At 35.4% G+C, this 22,587-nt stretch overlaps 1 protein-coding gene across 2 annotated transcripts; it reads left to right on the plus strand.

Moving 5' to 3' along the window:
• Window positions 1–5,595: 5,595 nt before the first annotated feature.
• On the plus strand, window positions 5,596–21,460 carry LOC129271380 (WD repeat-containing protein 18-like). 2 transcript variants are annotated; one of them, XR_010295065.1, is made up of 11 exons: window positions 5,607–5,852; window positions 8,195–8,305; window positions 9,322–9,455; window positions 10,725–10,869; window positions 12,028–12,171; window positions 13,851–13,918; window positions 14,532–14,656; window positions 15,551–15,735; window positions 16,470–16,535; window positions 17,159–19,055; window positions 19,650–21,460. XR_010295065.1 is itself a non-coding variant. In XM_054908754.2 (10 exons), exons 1-10 carry the CDS (start codon window positions 5,652–5,654, stop codon window positions 17,297–17,299), a joined length of 1,320 nt encoding a protein of 439 aa, XP_054764729.2. In that variant the 5' UTR covers window positions 5,596–5,651; the 3' UTR covers window positions 17,300–21,460. The 2 variants fall into 2 exon arrangements, 1 of the variants encoding a protein (XP_054764729.2); XM_054908754.2 differs by having other exon boundaries at window positions 5,596–5,852; window positions 17,159–21,460.
• The last annotated feature ends 1,127 nt before the right edge of the window (window positions 21,461–22,587 follow it).

Here is a 22,587-nt window from a genome sequence, read left to right on the forward strand (position 1 = left end):
ATGTAGAATTACGTAAACTAAACAACTGGCTACAATGTAATAAGTTATCTCTCAACCTCAGTAAAACCAATTATATTATATTTCACAACCCAATCAAAAAGATTATGGAAGACCAGTGCCAAATCTTAATAGACAATACCCTAATTGAAAGGAAAACTAATGTTAAATTTCTTGGCGTTGTTCTCGATCAACATTTAAACTGGAATTTGCATTTTCAGCATCTAAGAACTCATATTTGTAGAATTATTGGTATAATGTTTAAACTTAAAGATACGTTAATGCCAAAGTCTATTATACTATTGTACAATTCTTTTATATTATCTTATTTATCTTATGCTAATATTGCGTGGGGTTGCGGAACCAAAAGAAATGTTAATTCCTTATTGCTACTGCAGAAAAGAGCCATAAGAATTTGCACAGGTTCTCCTTACTTAGCCCATACTGATCCAATTAAAAAAAAAACTGAACATATTAAAAATATCTGATATCAATATCTTACAAACTGCAAATTTTATGTTCAATTATACTAATCACTTGGTTCCAAGCAATTTTATTTCAATGTTTATACGCAATACCCAGGTTCATGAACACAATACCAGAGGTTCTAACAATTTTCATCTTAGTAATCCCAAAACATACTTGCTTATACATCCATTAGACATAGAGGAACTGATGTTTGGCACTCGCTGCCTTGTGAAATTAAAAAATGTTCTTCGCTTTATTCTTTTAAACGTAAACTATCATCTTATGGCTCATAAATCTTCTTAAAGTGTATTTTGATAATTTATGTATTGTTACACTGGCTTCCGGTTCCCGATGGGAGAGGGCCGGGGGGGGGGGGGGTTAGGACATTCTTATTTATATTTTTTCATCCTGTTCATGTCATCATTTTAACCTATGCCAATATATGTATTGCCATAATGGCACTCGGGGTCTGCCTCGTCAAGACCTTTCGGTCTTTTGCAGATTCCCAAATTTCATTTTATATTTATGTATGTTTAATTGTTTTGTTACTACGTATTTCTCTGATATTGTATCTTGTATTTTTATTGAATGGAATTTGAAAATTTGAAAAAAAAATTGGTGCGTTAATTGTTTAATTTTTAGATATCCCGGAATCCCCCGAAATTTTTTCATTTCCAGAATCTTTCTTGGAAAAAGTCAAAATTGTCCGAATTTCGGGATAAATGGAAACACTGCCACTGATATAGCATATGGGGTGCTTGGGGACACTGCTGCATGGACCCTGCAACAGTTTCGCGGCCAAGATATAATAAAATACAAAAAGAGAGAAAGAGAAAGACAGAAATGGAAGGGGAAAAGCGATGAAATATATAATGTTCATTAGACAGGAATAACCATCTTTTCTTGGGAACAATTTAACAATTTCTGACATTTGATTGTCAACGTTTATCGATCGGGACACTGTCGCACAGATAGGGGGAGCTTGGGAGCCAAATGCCCCCCCCAAAAAAAAAAAATATGCAAGAATAGACAAGGAAAGAGTGAAATATATAATTTCCTGAATACTATACGTCGAAAATCTATCCCAAAAATGTGTTGAACAGTTTTTTTTTCTTACTCGCACTTTTCTTTCAGTTTAAAACTTTTGCTCAAGGCACCATGTCTGACTCTGACCCCCTCCTATTTCTTTTTTATTTTATTTTTTTCAGCTCATCACTCTACTGCCTCTGCAGTTAAGAACCCGAAATATGGGGAAATCCGATAATTGAAGTACATACCCAATATTTTATTTGAATTCAACAAGTTCCAATATTCATATTATTTGCCTCATTAATATGTATAGCACAAACATTATTGATTTTAACTTTATTTCAGGAATCGCATTAAAAAAAAAGGAATTCTTAAATTCCTTGACTTAAATCACTGTTGGTCTACTTCAGGATTGGTTTTATACTAATTATCTGAATTTTTTTTTACTGTTTTGATTTTAATGGAAATGCAACTCGATCTATTCCATTAAATTCAGGATTCAATGCCAGGTTTAAAAATAAAGAATAAAAAAATTGAAAAATAAAAAAAATAATTGAGCTGTGAAATGATATGGCTGTTAGTGCAGATCGATGGGCCATTTCCCTTTAGCCCCCCCCCCCCCCCACCACCTCCCCCCATAAAAAATGAAATTGTGATTGAAAACTAAGTTAATCTTTTTCGCCAAACCGCTTCGATTCGAATCGTCTTAATTTTCGCCGGGTGAACGTCACATTTAAAAAATAAAAATGCCCGGGATTCCCGTGTTTGATAAGGGATAAAAGAAGGCTGAGATGCAGCAATGTGGCCTTTCAAATATTTAAGGCAAGCAGGCCAGAATAATTCTTTAAAAACAATATAAATCATAAATGATCCTGGTAGCGCATTGGGTATATTTACATGTAGGGCTTATATACCTGAAATTACATTCATTCAATAACCATATTTGTGTAAGCTTTATGAGGTTACAAACTACATATTTACATGTATTTTGCATATTTTCCTATTTTGATCAATGAGTATCGATTTAAATTTATTCATGACATACGTTGTTACTTATTTGTTTATATTAAAATGTATTCATAGTACTAAGATATCTAATTTACCTTGTTATTGATGATTTGATTGAAATGTAAACTTTTGCAATTTGGCTTTTGCCACAAAGAAAATATTTTTGATAAACCATTTTGAATTGAATTGAATAAATAATGTTCGTTTGGAAATACTACCACGAAGATAGGCCAGCCAGTTATTATAAAAAAATATATTTTTAGAACAACTTACAATATTTTCTGACTCATTCGAGTGGTGGCGCTTTCCATACATCCCACTTTCCCCTATCAATATCATGTGTAAATCCATTATCAATTTTCAACCCCGACTTTTATACCTTCTACTATATTAAGCAATTAACGAAAAAAAAAAACCATTGTCACCCAATGATACCCTGACTATTGAGGTGAACAGTAAATTGGGCACTACTAGCAAAAGTTCGACAAAATTGAGGACTAGTTCAGCACCCCAACATAATTGGGCTGATTTGAACAAAAAAAAAATAAAACAGGCATACCACTAGTGAAAATTTCATCAAAATAGGGTGTAAAATAATATTTTTTTTGGCGCCATGAGAATCTTCTCCTGATGGATACCGGAGCATTACAAATGTTCATATTATTATTATGATAGTTTTAAGATTCAACTATATAGGTTATATAATATATCTGCACATCCTGGTGGACGATAATGTACTGAGGGAACTGATAACGTCAGCCCTACTATATGTTTTTCGTATTTTATCATAATATGAAATGTGAAATCAGAGCCGTCCGCAGAAATTTTTCGCTAGGGGGTGGGGGGGGGGGGGGGCAGCACGCGTAATTTTTTTTTGGATAAAAAAATCGAAAGCGAGGGAGAGAAGCAACCGAGCTTGTCATTGGAGCGCTTTTGCCTTTTTAAAGTGGAATCGAAAGATTTCATACTTTTGGTGTATTTTGTGAAAATTTTCAGTAAAAAAAAGTTAGTTTTCAAAATTTCTGGGGGGCGTACGGCCATGTGTGAAATATTCTTATTTTCTCCTCATTGTCTTGTAAAATAAAAATGTTTATTCCTCCCTGAATATCTGGAATTACCATTGTTTTAACATTTTAGTCAAGTCAGTTAGTGTCATTATATTGTCAAATCTGTAATGAAACAATGTAATTCAAACAATAAGAAAAAAAAAGAGCGAGGGACATCATCGACTCTCATTTATGTCACAGCTTTCTAATTTTACTTCCGTTTTTAGTGATGAATTTTTCACTATGCTTGTGGAATTTTTCTCTATATTGATTCAAATCAACTTATGGGATGGACTTCATTTTTAAAGGCTGTATGTACATGAAAAATGACCTAAAATAAAGATCTTGATAGAAATTGAAATGAATAAAAATAAAGTTTTGCTGAAAATTTGCCCTGTATAAAATTACCATTCAAGATCATACAACAGAGGCTGCAGCTAGCATAATGAGTTTGGGCTACCAAGATCTTGAAACATAAACTTTGTTACTATAAATCCACTTTTTTATCGCATAGTTTTTTGAAGTGCCTGGTAGGTTCGTTAGATTTTTTTTTTAAAATCCAAAATACAATATATAGAATTCCGCGAAGTTGATGTCCGAACCCCAATGCCCCGACAACATCATATTGCAAAGTATTTGCATAAATAAAATCAATGACCAAATTTCAAAGATAATAAAAGATAGAAAATTGATTTTTTTTTTTAATTAGTAAAATAACAAGGGAAGGGGAGTTTAAAGAAAAACAGAATCCATGCGCTGCACTCTCATTTTGGGATAGTGCCCCTTGCACTTTAGGAAACCATTTCCCTTGTAATTTTACAAAATTGATCATTTGAAAGCAATTATGTCATGATTTCAGTCCCAAAGGATGGGGGCGCTGTCATCTATACAAAATATCAAAATAAACATTAACTATGAATGTATAATAGGCCTATCTATCCGGGCTATAATTTGTTTTGGTGTACGTATAGTGAATAAGGCCTGTATCAGAATTTCAAAAATCAGAGGATGAGATAAATATAAAAAAAAAGGAAATGCAAGGGTAATCTTTCGAGATAGAATGATGTACTTATTGTTGAGGGTGCTTTTTGATAGTCCCTAGATGCTGAGCATTCTTAAACCTAACGAACGCCCCACCCCCAAATGTTGTCTGGATATCTTCACACACTCTTTTTACGTGGGTATATTTTTATTCCAGTTGATTGTGTATATCTTTGATTTAGGATACTTGATTCAACATTTATGAATCAGTTGCCCCGGTCATTTGCATCTCGATCAATCAAAATTAAAGGTCAAATCCCGGGGGGGCCACTTCCATTGACGAGTGGATACCATGCGCGACCACGGGGTCTTGAAAAGCACCCTAAACACGTATTTTTCATATTCTGAAAATGCACCCCTTAACAAGTATTGGCGTGTGAAACCCTACCCTTAACAAGTATTGGAAACAAATACTATTGGCAAGTATTCCCAGAACTGAGCCCCTAAACAAGTACAGCGATGTATTTTCCATATTCTGAAAATGCACCCCCAAGTATTGGAAACAAAACGATACTCTTATCAAGTATTCCCTGAAATGAACCCCTAAACAAGTACAGAGATATTTTATTGTTATGTCACGCGTCCGTCGGTCGTCGTCGGTTTTACCTTTAGTTTAGACACCATTATTTTGGTTTAGTACGGCCCCATCTTCCACACCTCGCGCAAATCGGACTCTAAACACGTAGTGTTGGGGCAAAAAGGACATCCTTTATAAAACACTTTGATTTTGTTTGATCATCCCCGCATATTCGACCCTAAACACGTATATTTTTCCGAGCGAAATAGATACCCTTTTTTCAATATTTTTGTGTTTTTGACACCCTTATCACGTTACGTACGTAACGTGCCCTATCTTGAAAAAGACATCCTTTTTACGTGTTTTTTTGGTCGCGCATGGTATCCACTCGTCAATGTAAGTGGCCCCCCCGGGGGTCAAATTAACCCGGCAAATTATTAAATGTTATAAATGTGAGTCTGCGATATAGCCTAATTAGAAGGTCATAAAAACAAACCGAAAGGTCAAACACGTGCTCTAGATCTACACATTTACACGTGGGCAAAATGGAAGCGCTCTTGAGTACAGATACTTCTGGCCAGCTCTGGACAGCGTCTCTAGTAGATCCTTTAACTGGTTCTTCTCTTGCCACTTTCAAGTCTGGATACAGTTGCCATAGAAGCCTTTGTTCAACTAAAGAAAGACTCATCATTGCATCAAAAGACAGACCTATTCTTAGTGTATGGGACTTTCGAGGATCACGAAAGGTAAGCTCCAGCATGTCCAGCGGTACTTCCGGGTCTCAGTACCCCCACGAAGTCCGGGAAAGGGTTTGTAGGTCGCGGTGGTAGTGGTACGTCATTCATGCAGCATAGTTCATGTGCATGCATCTGCATGTATGTAATGCTAGACCAAAACCAAGTTAAACTCAAGGTACTGTTAGATAATTCGTTTTTCTGATTTCGAAACAGAAAAAAGCAAAAATGAAATATTGAGTGAAAATTTATTCTATTTTCGAGATTTAAATTAAAACAGAAAAATTTTCATTTTTCAATATTTTCATTCTGTTAGACTTGTAAAAATGTAAATAAATGGGAATAAGCAGAAAAACATTTTTGTTTTTACTGTTTTTACATTTTTTATTTTTTCCTTTAAAACAATACAAAATTGAATTGAAATTTTTGTTTCCTTTTTCTGTTTCGAGTTCAGGAAAAAGAAAATTGAATCAAAACTCTCGTTTCTGTTTTGTGTTCACGAAACAGAAACTGAATCGAAACTCTCGTTTTCTGTTTCACCTTGACCTTCATGAAACAGAAAATTGAGCGTGCCTTCTCGTTTCCTCTTTCCGTTTCGAAATCAGAAACACAAATTATCTGATCATACCGCCATCAAGGTACGATTAGGTAATTCCTTTTCCTTTGGCCAAACAGAATATTGAAGACTGCTGGAGCTTTTTGCAAAAGCTATGGTGAGCTACGGTATGAAGCACTCACACGTATTGCGAGGTTAGTATACTATACTAACCTCGCACTACGAACGTGTCTACGCAGTGGATTTTTTTGTTGTCGGCTAACATCGCTTCGTAACGCAAATAATGTGAGCCGAAACTCATTCTGCTACTCACCAGGGCTTTTTCTGGTGAGAAGCGTTCCATTTTCAATTTTTAAAATATTTTTTAATATAAAACGCACATAATAAAATAGAGCAAAATTGCTTACCTCGGCCTGGAAAGTGGCTTCACATGTCTCTTTGACGGAAATAAAAGGAAGGTCGTTGCTGGCGCTAATACAATTCACAACCTTAATTCAGCTTGTCTGTATTTTTAAAACTAGATTCTTGATTCATTGTACATGTATGCGCAATTCCAATGATTGTTTGATAAAATAGAGACACCATTAAATGCAATAATTTAAAAAAGTACTGTTTATATTAATTTTGCTGACCATAATACTTTTTGGAAAATATTCAAAGCGATGACAAATTTAAAAAAAATATAGAAAATTCTACGTACCTTGAACGAAGCCCCGCAAGTGCTACCGTTCGTTTGTCAGTTAACATTCCACCAAAGTCTACAGTAAAAAGATTGGACACTTTGCCAACTTCGCGTAACACTTTGCATCGATTTACGTGTAAAGTAGTTTTTGTGACTAGTCTTTCCCTTGTAGTGTCTTTCATATGAAGATAAAACTGGGAGGCAGTGTAGCTCAGTTGGTTAGAGCGCCTGTTCCGGATAAGATCGTAGATCTCAACATGCGTGGGTTCGAGTCCCGCAGCATGCCGGAAGACGTCTAACAAAAAAAACTGATGCTAGCGTTGTGTGTTAAGGTGCCTCACCGCTGTGTTCAGTGCGGGTGTGCATGCAGTTGGAAAACACTCCGTCCATCGGAAAGGACGCAAATGTTGGTCCCGTGTATAGGAGAGTCACAACCTATGCACGTTAAAACCAATACACTATTCGTCAAAGAGTAGGGTGTTCACCCGGTGTATTTCACCTGCCGGTCCCCGGTACTACAATACTGCAAGAATCTTCAGGATTGAAGGAGGCAGTGTAGCTTGAAGAAGAAGAATCGCGCGCCCTCTTAAGCTCATTAGACAAAAAATTTGGGAAATCGCAAGCTCGCTTCGTATTTTGTCAACGAGAAGAAAAATCAACGCTTAAATGACGCTATTTGAGGGATATTCATCATATTACGGGGAAATGACTTCACATCGTTTGGTAGGAGGACTTGATTCTATAAATCCTCTTCTGAAATTTGCGGGAGTTTGTATGCGCCGTGCCTTCAAGTTTCCTGTACACGGCGGCAGTAATGCACCCATGGGTGGGTATGAAGCGCTGTTCTGGATCTGGATGTATACGATGCAGGGCCCTCCTGTCGTTGACGAATAGTGCATTGGTTTTAACGTGCATAGGTTGTGACTCTCCTATAATCTTCTTTATTACAGTTTATTTTTGTTAAATGAAGGTTTGGGATCAGTAAAACAGACAAAGTGGGCATTTACATGTATATCTTATCTCCAAGTGATGCTTTTTATTTAAGAAAGTTGATTTTGCTTTGAAAAATTGAATTATTTCAAAATCTTGTTTGCGTATAATTTTCTTTATTCACAGGATGGGCAGCCACAACGTCAGATGTGCCCAGGAATTGTTTCAGCTCTAGCGACATCGGCTGATCACCATTACATAGCAGCAGGTATCGCAGAGAAAGTCCACATATGGCAGGTCAGTGAAAATAAACCTTAGCTTTGATTGGGTGTGCTGCCGTACTGCCGGCAAAAGGAAGCAAGTTACAAAAGTATCGTTTGTTGTACAAATGAGTAGTGTGTGTTCATCATTTACATAGGCCTCAATGCAATTTAACAGCATATTTTCTTCAATATCTTTCCATGGAACGATCATTTCTTTCCCAGATTTTGCCTGAACGTGCAATATACAAAGGGTGTTTCAGAAACAATAACTCAAATTTGACTGATGTGTCACTTGCTTCCTTTTGCCAAAGTTTGGCAGTGTATTGTATTGAACTTGTTTAATAGTAATAGTTTGAATAATGTAATATCACATTTTGTTGACGAGGTTGTAAAAAGCCAGATGCCTAGCATGTGGTAGATTTTTTGGAATACCTCTCTCACAAATTTCAATTGCTTTATGGACAGAGATATGAGCTTTAGGACGTGAGAGGCTGTAGTCCAGAAGACTACTTGAAGTCATTTAAAATGTTCCTTTAAAGTTAGTGGGGCATCGGCTTTCATTAGGAATGGATATTTACTTGCTGATCCCAGACTTTGTAAAAAGCATTGGAAATAACACTAACAGAGATATCTTTGGGGAAAGCAAACTTGGTGTACCAAACTTGGTGTACCAACGAGAAATCTTTGACCAAGCCTCATTAGCCTTAGTGCAACAGTGTTAGGCCAGGGAAAGTGAGTTAATGATTTTACCTCTGGTTCAAGGTATTTTTAGTGGCATTACATGAAGTGAGCTCACTTAGTCATAAATCCTGATTAATCATGATTTGATCAAGCGTGATTAATATTCACATAGTGACAAATTACCAATGAAAGCTGACGCTCCAAGGAGTTTTTATAAGTTCACATTACAATACATGGTATTGATCCCAAGGCATTAATTGTTATTATCACATTGCATATTGACTTGGAAAAATGTTTATTTTGTATATATCTATAACACGGAATGAAATGAAAATGGAAGTGAATCATAAAATCAAATTTTTATTAAAGCTTACAGATGGAATGCTTGTTGCGGTTCTGACGACCCACTACCAGACGGTTACAAAGGTGTGCTTCACGGATGATGGCAGCCATCTTGTTACTGCTAGCAAGGACAATATGATCTTAATATGGGAAATGTCAGAGTAAGTACAGGGCCTTTAAACATAAAGCTTGATAACAATTGATCATAGGGATAATTTCTACATTGATTATTGCTCATGATCAATCGCTATGCTTTATGTTATGTGATGAGGCTCAGGCTGAATGTAGAAATTTGTACACTGTAAGAATGATGATTTTGGAAGTAATATGGGTATTTTCAATTTCTCAAATGCCTGGAAGTATTTCCAGTCCTCATGTGTAACTTTTTATGAAGAAATATTTCTTGAAATGATATATTTCATAGTAAAATATTATTTGATGAAAGTAACAAATATGTATCATGAAAAAAAATGAAAATCCATATTCTATTCTATTCTAAGTGAAATCTGAAATTGAAATACTTCCAAAATTCAGCTTGCCCAATTAATCGTGGGCCCGGCAGCCGCTGTGCAGCACCAGATCGACGTAGCTCTATCCCTTGAATCATTGAAAGCCAAACAGGGTAGCAGCAACTCCCATCTTTTAACGTATTTTAGTCTGACGCGGCCGGGATTTGAACCCCCGACCTCTCGGTTGTGAGACGGAGTCTCTGCCAACTGAGCCCACACACCGGTCACTGTGTATACCTTGTGCATATATGTCAGGGGCCATTAACAACAGCGTATTTTATCAATTAGCTCCTATTCGTCAATATTTGACTTCAGTTCCATGTGCTTTGATTCACAGAAAACTATATTGCATAACATCAGGGAACAAAGGTTATACTTGAAGATTTTCTGTGGAGATTTTCTTGGCCATGATTCCAGGAAAGCATTTCATCAACATATTTGTCTGACAAGTTTTCAGATCTGACAACTTTTCTTGATTTTGATTGGCTTAGAGGCACTGTTACTATGGTATCTATCGGATAAAACAGGACTTATCGGATAAAGCGTCTAAAAAGTCCTTTTAGGAAATGTTCCCCTGAAACTTGTTCTCAGTTACAAATCTATATTTTCAATGACATGATTATTATCAGCCAACCAAACAACATAATTTCAGTAGCTTTAAAATCAATAGTTAGGTAGCTCATCATTTATAAACAAGTTTCATTTAGGTGCCTCAAAGCAGTATAGGGGACAAACGATGGAAATTTATGGATTATCTTATAGATTAGTTAAGTTGCAGTTTGCACCATGCTGGTACACTAACATCCTTGGCTTAGGTGACGTAAATAGGATACTGACCCCATAAATACCAAAGATCCAATTTGAGTAAATGTAATAGCCATTGCAGGCTTTTGACTGAAATATTTATCTTTTGATACACAGAGTGGTGCACCAGTGCACCCTGGGTAAATCCTGTAGCCCTCTTCATGTGGTATCTGGCCACACCCTTCCAGTAACAGACCTATTTGTCGGAGCTGGAGGTCCGATGGCTCATATCATATCAGCATCACAGGATCATTCTTGTAAAGTGAGTAGAAAATAAAATGCAGTGCTATCAGCGGAAATCATTATATGAAACCTACATAGATCCTTGTCATTTGATGGGTTGTTTGATATCGACCATTCAGCCTATTTTACAATGACGTCATCAACCGTGCAAGTTTGGATCCATACGATTTTGTCCATTGCACATGCGCACCAAGACCGCAAGCACCACAAGTTGAAACAGTTTTTTGAAGCACGTTTTGTATTTATGGGACAAATCAACAGACTGAGCTCGCACTGCATGAGCATATTTTGCATCAAAAAACATAAATTTCAAATGAAAAAGGATCTATTGGTGCCATATAAATCAAATATTGAATGTTCTTTCCATTTGTCAGATTTGTGCAATGGACAGAATACTTCATTCGGTGAAGTTTTCTGTCCATTGCTCTCATAAACATTCAGTATTTGTATACTGATTACTCAGATGGTTTCAATCTACATTCAAATGTGTGGCCATGATCACTCAAAGTTTAATGAATATAATAAATTTTTGGTGTGAAACAATTATTCATCTTTTGCACAACATGAAAAGAAACAAGTCTTTTGTGGTCCTCTTTTGTAATTTTCTGTTTTTATGTAATAAAAGCATCATAAAAGAATAATAAAATAAGTGTTTTTTACCAAGTGTAAAAATATTAAATTTTGAAAATGTACTTGAGACACTCTGCATGGAGTTCAAATTCTGGGGTGCACATTAATCATTGTCAGTCACATCATTAAATACTTAGTTTTGTTTTGGCATTTTACACCCCACTTTCATCTCCAAAGTCTAGACCCCCTGTTTTGGACCTTGGCTTTGCTTTCGGTTTTGGCTGAGGAGAAAACTTCTTTATGATTTTTTTTAATGTGATAATAACACTGGATCATCATCCTACTTGGATGACATGGAGAAAATCAGATAGACTTAGACTTGTGTAACACATTTTCTGAGTTTGGAAGCGACAAACCAAACTAGACAACCAACAAAAAGTAGAGAAATCATCCCGTCAAATACTGTATTCTGTGATTCCCGTCAACTTTTTAAAGGGTAACAGTATGGTTACAGTTGGCAAAAGGTTATAGTTGATAGTATCCCCCCTCCCCTGATAATTTGAATCCAATACTGTATATACATTAGTCATTCTATATTTCATTCTAGGTATGGGAGTTATGCTCTGGTCAGCAGCTGTGCAATCTTCTATTTGATGTACCGGTAGAATGTGTGACGGCTGATGCTGCGGAGTCCTGTATGTTTGCTGGTTGCTCTGATGGTGCCATATACCTAGTCTATCTCTTTGATGAGGTAAAATCTATATGATTTAATAATGATCATGAAGATGATAATGATGATGAGGCAGGGGTGTGAGAGTTCAGATTTTTATCTGATTTCAGATTTTCTTTTTTTTTTCAGCTTAATTTCAGCTTATTTTTGGCCTTCCTCTGTACAAAAAGTATGGGAGCTCTTTCTATTTCAGACTTTTTCAACACTCTTCAGCTTTTTTTCAGATCTTTTTATTTGTGACCACTCACACCCCTGATGAGGGTTATGATGATAAAGAGGCCTGAATTGAGTCAGTCAACCAGTATACAAAAAGCGAATAAGCATGAGTGTGAAGGTACAAGGGTTCCATGACATTTGCTCTGATGATTGGTTTACGGCAGATTCCACACATTAATGGAATGACCGACTTCAATCCTGTATTTATCACTATACTCTATCCTAGACCTAATATAAAACCCTATTGCAACCCTAACCTTGTATCTTAGACGAAATAAAGCCAGGAGCAATTGTTGCCGGAGCAAATGTTGTGTTGCCGGTACACGATGTCGCCTGAGGTGATAGAAAGATGCTTTGAATACAGAGTTGTTTTTCTTTAATTGTATTCGAAATGTACCATTGCATATATAGAACTATTTGCCATTTGTTTTGTACAGAGCCAGGTTAGCGAAAATACAATTAGTAATAAATTTTTTTCCTCTGTTAATGTATGGAAATAAGGAACAAATTATTGAAAGCAAAAGCAAAATCCCTCGGGTGCGCTTTATGTCTGTCTGCACATTTAGCCAGTAGGCCCTATGCGTCGTATTGGACCTGCATTTACCTACTAAGTGCAATGAATTGAATTGTATTGTGATGTCACCTCCTTAGCCATGCAACAGTACATTTTTGGTGGTACATGTGCAACAGTACGAATGATACACTTTCAGCTTCCCACTCGATTGCATAAAGTAGTCGTTATACAATATAGGCGGCCAATGCTGCCAGCTTAAGTTACAATATATTGATGAAATTTGCTGGATTTTTCTTCCTCTTATTTTTGCTGGTGAAATTAGCGGTTCATTTTTAATTGGTCTATTGCCGATTCGTCCAATTACCAACTCGTGTACCATCATTTGGTCTACCATCAGTTCGTTCACTGTCCACATGGTCTAATTGCCATTCCGTCCACTCACCATTTCATCTAATAACCAGTTACTCCAATAGCCATTTAGTCCATATACCATTTAGTCTAATTGGACTAAGTGTTAATTGGGCAAAAGGAATGAAAATACAATTGTTAGACCAACTGGTTATGGGACAAAATGGTCATAGACGAACTGGTGATTAGACAAAATGATGACTGGATCATATGGTCATTGGACAAAATGGTTGTTAGACGAAATGATGATTGGACCATATGGTCATTGGACGAACTGGTGATTCGACGAAATGATGATTGGACCATATGGTCATTGGACAAAATGAAGGTAGAACGTGATGAGTGGACGAGTTGGCAGTAGACGAGTTGGTAATTTACCGAAGTACCTGTACATGTTGTTGCTGAATATTACCCCAGTTGAATACATGCAGATAGTATTTGTTATTTATCCAATTCATTGAAATGTATTCCCATATCTGTTCCTATTTCCATGTATCCCATTGCAGTTATTCCATGCAAATTTGCTTATTGTTTTGTTGTTTGTGTCCAATTTATATTTCAGGGATCCTCCCAGGAAAGGCACATCAGTAAATCTGATCAATCAGCTGTCAATGTTTTTCAAGGTCATAGGTTAGTGTGTAACTTCCTTGTTTCAGACAACCACTGTGATTGGTTGGTATTGGTTATATCATGTGGTGTGCACATGCATCCATGATTTTGATTGGCCAATGCTATTTCAGTGGTTGATTACCCACCAATGGGCGTTTTTTCATCATAATGGATAAAAGTATTTGTTTTATTTGAAATCTTTTTCCAAGTTCATATACCATGTTTGGAAGATTTTGATGGTTTTCTAACTTTAAATTGATATTTATTATACTTTTTCTATATGTACTTTGATAAATTGATAGTGAAATGAAAATTGAAACCATATTAAATTGCAAGATATTATTTCAACTCTGATTACAAGCATTTTACAGACAGAAACCATTCAGTTCCACTAGGCAATATTTTGAGCAAACATGTTTTCATCTGATGAAATTTGAGTGAACAAGGATATTAATTATCTAAAAGAACAAAATTCAAATAAGCAAGAGAGCCATCTGAAAATCAGCAATGTCTTAATTCAGATAAGGCTAGTTTTGGGAGCTCAAAAGCAAGAACTATTAGTAAGTTTATTGTAGATATATGAAAATTTTATTTAAAACATGAATGATAATGATTTTTTATTTTCTGTTTGTAGTTCATCCGTCACATGTCTGTCTGTCAGTCTGGATGGAAGCATGTTAGCTTCAGGAAGTACTGATAACACTGCAAGGATATGGGATATAGGAAGCGGACAGTGCATAAGAGTTATACAACACAAAGGTATGATAGCATTGGTATATCTATTAAGATTTTATGGAGTACCTCAAGGTTCACTTCTGTGGCCATTCCTGTTCCTTTTCTGTATCATTTCAATTTGTTGTATTTGTTGATGGCATTAAAGTTACTATGAGCTAAAGGAATCTTCCATGTCTATTCTCATTAGAGAACAGCTTGGTGTGTGACTGTGTGTATCTGTAAAATGCAATGGATATAACAGATATGTGTCAATCGGGTATGCAGACCTACCAACCAGTACGTTTTAGCCGTATTTAGTACGTTTTTGCAACCAAAATATATTTTTTTTAAACTAAATCGTAATTTATTGAGAAAAATAATCTCTATATGTCTCTGTTTCATAAAAACGTGCACATATATGGTTATTAGATCAATGTAATTTCAGGTAACTTGTTTTTTTTTTCAATCATTTTGTTCAAACCAGGGTGAAGATATACACATGTTTTAATGTTTTTTTTTTCATCTGCAAGAGCAGTGCGCATTTTAGCTTGCATGCAGCTTGAGCGCCGCGATGAGCGAGTGCGCCAAGCATTTTATTATGAAATACACTTTTTTTTTGAAAAATACAGTTTTTTTTATCACAGAATACAGTTTTTCATTCCCAGAGGTTGGCAGGTCTGGGTATGTTATGTATGTTTGGCGTTGACCCTTAAGGTCACTGTCTCAAAGATTTGGTTCAGAGCTTGAACCTCGGACTTGTGAATCAGTTTGTACTCTCCATATGGATTAGGGATGGATACCACAAAGCCAATAAAAGTTTTTCAATGTAATTTGTAATATTTAACAATTATACTCTCTGTAATTCTGAATAATTTTATTTAGCACTTAACTCATCATTTTCTAAGCACTCTCTGTCTTCTTTCTCTCTTCACAACATAGCATCGGTAGGGGCTGTACGATTTGTCTTGCGGCCCGTCGTCGCTCCAACCAATGCACCCCCTCCCAAGGCGTTGCCCCCTCTCCCTTCATTTCAGAGGAACTTCTCTTGGTCTGGGGCTAGTGACGCAACGGTTCAAGGTAGTTTTGAAGGTGGTTGTGCAGTCAAGATTTCTAGGCCTGTTGAGGTATAATAATTGAATTTTTCTTTTTTTCTTTTCAATGCATGGTGTATCTGAAGACCATAAAAGAAGATAATTGTTGTGCTCTTGTTTAAAGCTATGCTCCCTCAGGACTTGACAATGACATGTTTTTTTTTTAGATTCCTTACGCTGTTTTTTGTATCTCAATTAGAATCATTAACAGACATGTTTTATAATATTTTCAGTCTTATCAGCCCCTTTTTACTTGGTAACTCGATAATGCTGATTTATGAATTCTTGGATTGATCCATTATGTAGATTATTCAGTTTAATAAGCCAAACTATTGTGAGTGGCAATACATGAAAGGAAAAAATCTTTGCTTTCATTATGTACATTTCAAATAAAACATGAATAATTCCATATAGTATGTATGATAGAATGGAGAAAGATGGTGCCGGTTTTACAGGGGAAAATGGTTGTCTTATGTCATCACGTATCTGTATAATTCTTATTTTATTGTTCATAATAATAATATTCAACATTTATATGACAATTAATACATTGTTTCTAAGCACTGTATACTATTATCCATGCTTTAACATGGCTACTCTGACAGAGTGCTCGAGCATTCAAGGAATTTCTTTGTACAGAGTGCCCATTTACTACACCAGGTTTGGAGAGTGGCAAATTAGAAAAACTCTGTTTGTGTTGAAATTAATAGTTTGTTGGTACATATAACCTTGGATTTTATTTAATTCTATTGTATCTTCATCATTAGGATACTGATGAGAGGTATGAGGAACAGGTTGGTTTACCAAGGAACATCCAGGATGCAAATGCTCAGGTAAATTATTTTTCTGCTTGTTTTTATTTCACCAGTAACTCTTTTGGTACGGACTAACATTTCAAAGGGAGTGCATACTGACCAACACAGTGTATGGTTTCTCATTGACTGTGTGTTTTAAATAGCTAGTCTTAAAATATACCCTTCCAGATAACTATTGATTATAGAGAATAAAAAATAGGCAATATTTTTATATGTATAAATAAACTTAAATATTTTGAGAGGAAAGATACTTGTTTTGCTACTTGGTGATATAATTACTGCAGTATGAAGGTATTGAGTAGTCAACTAGTGTGTTATCTTCCAAGTGGGCCTATATTACAAGACTACAGTTCTCAGAATGTTGCATTATGGGTGAAGAAAGCTGGCCAGGGGAGCGTTTTATAATAATAATATATATATATATATATATATGCAATTTATTAGGCGCCATATCCATCTCAAGGCACACAAGTGAAGGGGGAACAAAATTACAAGTAACAGAAAATCATTGATAAAATGAGCTAATGATGATGTGTAAAGAAGTCAGAATGGAATGAATCTTGGAGTTATAAACATGAGATGCTTTTCCTTTTCACAACTCTGCTCATTCATACCCTCGTTCAATATTTCCCACCTGACAGATATTCAAATTCCAGAAGCAACCAAGATCTGATGAAGATGAGGTAACAAGGTTAAGAAGAGTCAATGCCCAGCTCTATCATCTTTGTGCAAACTCACTTCTAGACAGGACAGAATCAGCCAGTTCTGGCAATGAACATTAGTGTATATTCCAGGGATGGAGTCCAGACAAGCCTCGGGGGCCTAATTTTCTAGCCTTGATTTTGGCTTGGCCTTGGGCTGTCTACAAAGTCTAGAGGAGAAAGTTTTCTCCAGCGGCATGGTGGCTGGGAACTCCGGGCAGTGACTTTTCCCTTGATATATTCAAACTTGCAGTGTCATAGTCTGTTGATTAGAGTAATCTGTGTTGCCTGCCTGAAAACGGAGATCACCACAGGGCAAGTTATCAGCCTTAGCATGATGCATGCCTTATTTAAAGTCACATCAAGTCAAGCTCTTTCAACAGAAAGACAGGAGAGATCTGTGTGGACATTGATTGTTCAGAACTGGGTGGTGTTTCATAAAGACAAGACTGAAACATGTTCTTATGTGCCATGTCAGCTTTATATGGATACATAATTTAATACAAGAATGGGTCACCATTCGTGTATTAAGTTATGTGTAACTTAATAATTCATAAAACGGCCCATGGCCAGCTGTGTAGATCAACATTAGCAAATTGGTAGTGACTTGGGATATATCCTTCACCTATTGGAACTGGTTGGACCTCTACAAAATAGGTGGGAATCAAAGAATTCAATAGTTAATTTATAAAAATCGTGACTAAGCTGTCCCACCAATGTATATCGCATCATCTAGATCAGAAAGCTAGCTAGATCAGAGCGAGCATGTTTATTCATGTAAAATGGCAAAATGCAATGAAAATTAGGTCAGTTTTAATGATCCAATCAGCATTGTTATATTTGACTATTGTGCACCAACTTGGCTTGACTGGGTCAATAAGCATAGATGAATTGCTGTGCACAAAGATTGGATGGTCAAATTTGCATCTACTTGTAACTTTGTCTGAAGTCAATCTATTTGGACCACAAGAATATGTTTGACTATAAAGAAAAATGTGACCTAGAAGAGTAATATATCACATGGTTTGCATAATCAGGGGAGTGTTTCACAAAGATTTAAGTATGACTTAAGTCGCACTTAAATGCTGATGCGTAAAAGATTTGCAACGCCCAATCTTTATTGATCAATCTGCAGTAGTGCGCGTCCTCATAGCATGATCTGTCAAATGCGGTCATGCCTTTTAAAGAGCGTGTTAATAGGCATATAAGTGCAACTCTAAGCCATGATAGTTAAATCTATGTGAAACACCCCCATGGTCTACAAATTTGCCTCACCTTCGGTAACTGTTAGGCTATGTAATTTTACCTGTAGTGTGGAAAGAGGTCAATCTACAAAGTCACCATAAATTCCTTGTAAAGAATGAACTATACAAATACTAGTGTATATTTAATCTATAAGTGCTTATGTAACAATGGCTTTGCATATGCTGCTCTGCTAAAATCATGATAACAGGTTTCCACTTTAGATTATTTTGGAAATGAAAAATTATTCCTTAGCAATTAGATAATTCAATTTTTTATATTTATAAAGGAAAACCTGCAGGTTGTAGTTATTAAATCAACCTTTTCCAAACCCAGACAGCCTCTCAACTCTCATCCAGGTTTTATTTTCTTTCCCACTGTCTCGTTTGTAACCCTGTATTCTCTATGTATTTGAAATGCCAAATGAAATAATCATAAAATACTTCCGGAGGTTGTTCCAAATTATGGAGTGCTAAATAAAGATTTTTACCATTATAATTCAATGTATTTATGAATGTGAGCACGTTCTGGTCTAGTAGTTCTGATCCACATCTTTCAATTAGAAGGTTGTGGGATCCGATCCTAGCCATGGTATGTTTTCCTTTAAAGGGGAATCCAACCCAAATAAAAACTTGTTCTTATAAGGAAAAGAAAAATCAGACAAGTTGATAGGTGAAAGTTTGAACAATATTGGACAAACAACAAGAAAGTTATGAATTTTTAAAAGTTGTAAATATTGGTAATCACTATACCCATGGAGACTTCAAATTGGCCGCATATGGGATGTCATAGTGATGTAAGGCAAGGACTACTCTTCCATGTACTCCAATACATATTATGGCTAAAATGTCATTTTTCCCAAAAGTTTTATTTCAAATTATATTTTTCTTTCATGAGGACATAAAACAATATACTACCTGGGTTATATTTAGATTACTGCCCCAGGGGAATGGGTACTTAGGAGAAAACCACAAATCCCTGATAATAAAGTACATGGCCTATGGGAAAGTTGTCCTTGCCCCTTGTCATAATTTACTTACCCAGTTGCCAATTTGAAATCTACATAGTATTAGTGATCTCAATTTTAAAGCAGCTATAACTTGCTTATAGCTTGTCCGATTTCTTTCAAACTTTCACCATTCTGTTTAATCTATTTTTCTCCTTCCCAACACAACATTTTATGGCCGAGGCTGGATTCCCCTTTAACAAAAAAATTAATAGACATTGTGCTGCACTCAACTCCGGTGATTGGATACCTGGAAGGTTTTATTATTTGAATGCATTGTTCACCAGAAACAAGCAGCAGCTCCAGCTTAAGCTGGGGTATAGTTGTGCTTTGCATCTATTGGAAAAAGTGCTATAAAAAAACAGCTATTATTTAAATGCTGGTTTATTGAAAATTTCAAAGTTTTCAAATTCAATAATCAAAGTTGCTTTACAATTTTTTTTTAGAATATTGTTTAAAGTGTTACTCTGAGCTGAAAATAATTATAGCTACATGAATAGAGTAAACTTTCCCAAGCAAAACCGTAAAAATTTCATCCAAATCTGATTGAGCAATATTTTGTGTGAAACATTTTAAGCATGGCGTCATGATTATTCATTTAGGTGGTTTTGATGTCATATCCCTACATTTTTATTCCATTATTACATGAAATCATAATTTTATAATTTTGTACATGTGTGTATGATGTTTTACCCTTGTAATAAAATAAGTTGTAGCAATGGATATAGTATGCATTAATTCAGTTTTCAATCCAATATTTTTTTCATTCTTGATGGCAAAATTTGAATACAAATTTTAAGTTTATAACAATAAATTATTTAATAAAGTATCAAAAGAACAAGCAGATATGTGACATCATCAGCTTGCTCATTGCATATTCAGGGAGACATGCATATACGAGTAACTGTTTCACCGAAATAATGCAAGCTTAAAAATGTCATAACTTTGTAATTCCTTGTCCGAGTTTGATGAAATTTTCAGTGTTTTGTTTGTCTGATTTTACTTTTTCTGTTCAAATCATATTATTTTCAGCCTAGATTAAACCTTTGATAAAATCATAATATACCTTTGTCTTCTCATTTCATATGTTAATTCAAGGTCATATCAATATTGTTATTGTTAAGTGCATAATGCTTGTGTATGTAGAGGCTCCTAACACTCAGAGAATTTATTAACAAAGACCACAAGCACATATCAATTCTCTTCTTGTGATCCCATTTCATTTCCATTCAAGGATAAATTCAATGATAATATAATACAGCATCTTGTATAGTGCATGCCTCTTGGTGATCTAACATCTCTATGGTCTTCAAAAGGACTTTAATTTAGAATGGATTATTTTCTGCTGTAATATCTTCTGCCTTAAATGACATAGATGCATTTACAGTTGATGACTCTGTTCTGTCTTTTCTATGGGGGTTATTTATGCACTGCAATTATAATTTACCCCCCCCCCCAAAAAAAAAAAAAAAACACCTTCAAGATTATTTAAGATTATCAAACTCGGATGCATTCATTATTTGTTGTATGATGCTGTAGCTGTATTCTGTGTATTTGGTTTAAAACCACAAAATTGAATCCATGTTTCTTAAGATAATAACTACCTCAGTTTGATTTAACAATCTCAAATGACCACTCAAGAGTAAAATAGTCATATGTATCCTTTTTTTCAATCATTTGTTACCATTTACAAGAGATTCAGATTCATTTTGGTTTATTTAAAAAAAGATTCCTCGTTTAAATAGTCGGGAGGCTGATAACAAACAAAGGTTACAGAGTAATCATAGATGCATAGTGAGATAAGTGAATCTAAATAAGAGTTGAACATTAATTTAGCTACAGCTGTGAAATGTGGAGAGCATTTTTATTAATAATGAGCCTTTTCTTTGTTAATGTTCTTTCTAATGATGTTGAGTTAGAGAGGGTTAATGTAGTGATCATTGGCACTGACAACACCAGTCCGCCTTGAAATAAAATATATTAAGTGCTTTCTATTTCCATATTGTTTTCTATGATCTCAATTATTCATGGTAATGTTGGAGTCACGGTTATTAATGGTTGCTCAGTGGATGTGCAGGTGTAGTTTGAATGTGAGGGAAGATATCGGGAGAAAGAGAGATAGAAGGACGGGGCAGAAGCTGAATGAATTCACATATCCCATTTTATATACAACTATGGTAACTTTGTCATTATGGTAACTACCATGGTAACATGGCTCCGCAGCCAATCACAATCAAGGTCATCGTGGTAGTTACAATAATGACAGTTACCGTAATAAAATTGCAAGTCTTTGCGAAATAGGCCCCAAAAGAAAATAGAATGAAATGGAAATGAAATCGAATGAGAGTAGAAAGTTAAAAAGTATTATAGGAAGAAAAATGATGGGAACTACAAATATTAAAATTGAAGAGAATGACAGTGTAAAGGTGAAAGAGGAAGCGATAATGGTGTATGCCATATCTTGGTGAGCAACTTACCAAAGGAATAAACATATGAAAGTTTGTGTGTATGTGAAGGGGGGGGGATGGAAGCTATTAATAGGAAATTGTCAGGAGAGGGAACAGATAAAGAGAGAGGGAAGGAGAAGGAGAAAGAATGAGAGAGAGAGGGGAGGGGTTAGGTGGGGAGAGAGGAGAAGGAAAGAGGGGATTATTGCGTGTCTTATTCATTATGGTTGAATATTTTGGAGGGCCTTTTTGTATTTTTTTTACTCAACAATGAAGAAAATATTCACCGAATATTTATCAAAATTTGACGAGTTAGATTCCAAACGAAGTCTGTGGTTAAATTAAATTACATCAAGTCGTGTTTTTTTAAGCTGATGGAATGTGTGACCTTTTCAGTCTTAATAATTATTTCAAATTCAATTTGACAAGTAATTCAATAACAACAACGGCACTTAAGAATTATGGCAAATACAAATAAATGAACACAAATATTGGCTTATAAGGGAATATCTTGAGATATTTCACCAGTTTTAAATGGCATTGGAGCAGAAGGCGTTGCTTCAGCATGAAGCTCGTTAAATGGTGCCTTAAAGAGATTGTTAGTTATTTAAAATAATCTAAAAAAACAAACAAAACAAAACTATTTGCGTTTAATAATCCATTTTACAGAGCTT

The sequence above is a fragment of the Lytechinus pictus genome, chromosome 11 (assembly GCF_037042905.1).
Source record: "Lytechinus pictus isolate F3 Inbred chromosome 11, Lp3.0, whole genome shotgun sequence".
NCBI lineage: Eukaryota > Metazoa > Echinodermata > Echinoidea > Temnopleuroida > Toxopneustidae > Lytechinus > Lytechinus pictus.

Bases quoted from the DNA above. Each gene is read 5' to 3' on its own strand.
- LOC129271380 (XM_054908754.2), top strand. From the start codon at position 5,652: ATGGAAGCGCTCTTGAGTACAGATACTTCTGGCCAGCTCTGGACAGCG. The intron at 13,919-14,531 runs GTTAGTGTGTAA...TTCTGTTTGTAG, and splicing joins AATGTTTTTCAAGGTCATAG to TTCATCCGTCACATGTCTGT. The intron at 15,736-16,469 runs GTATAATAATTG...CTTCATCATTAG, and splicing joins AGATTTCTAGGCCTGTTGAG to GATACTGATGAGAGGTATGA.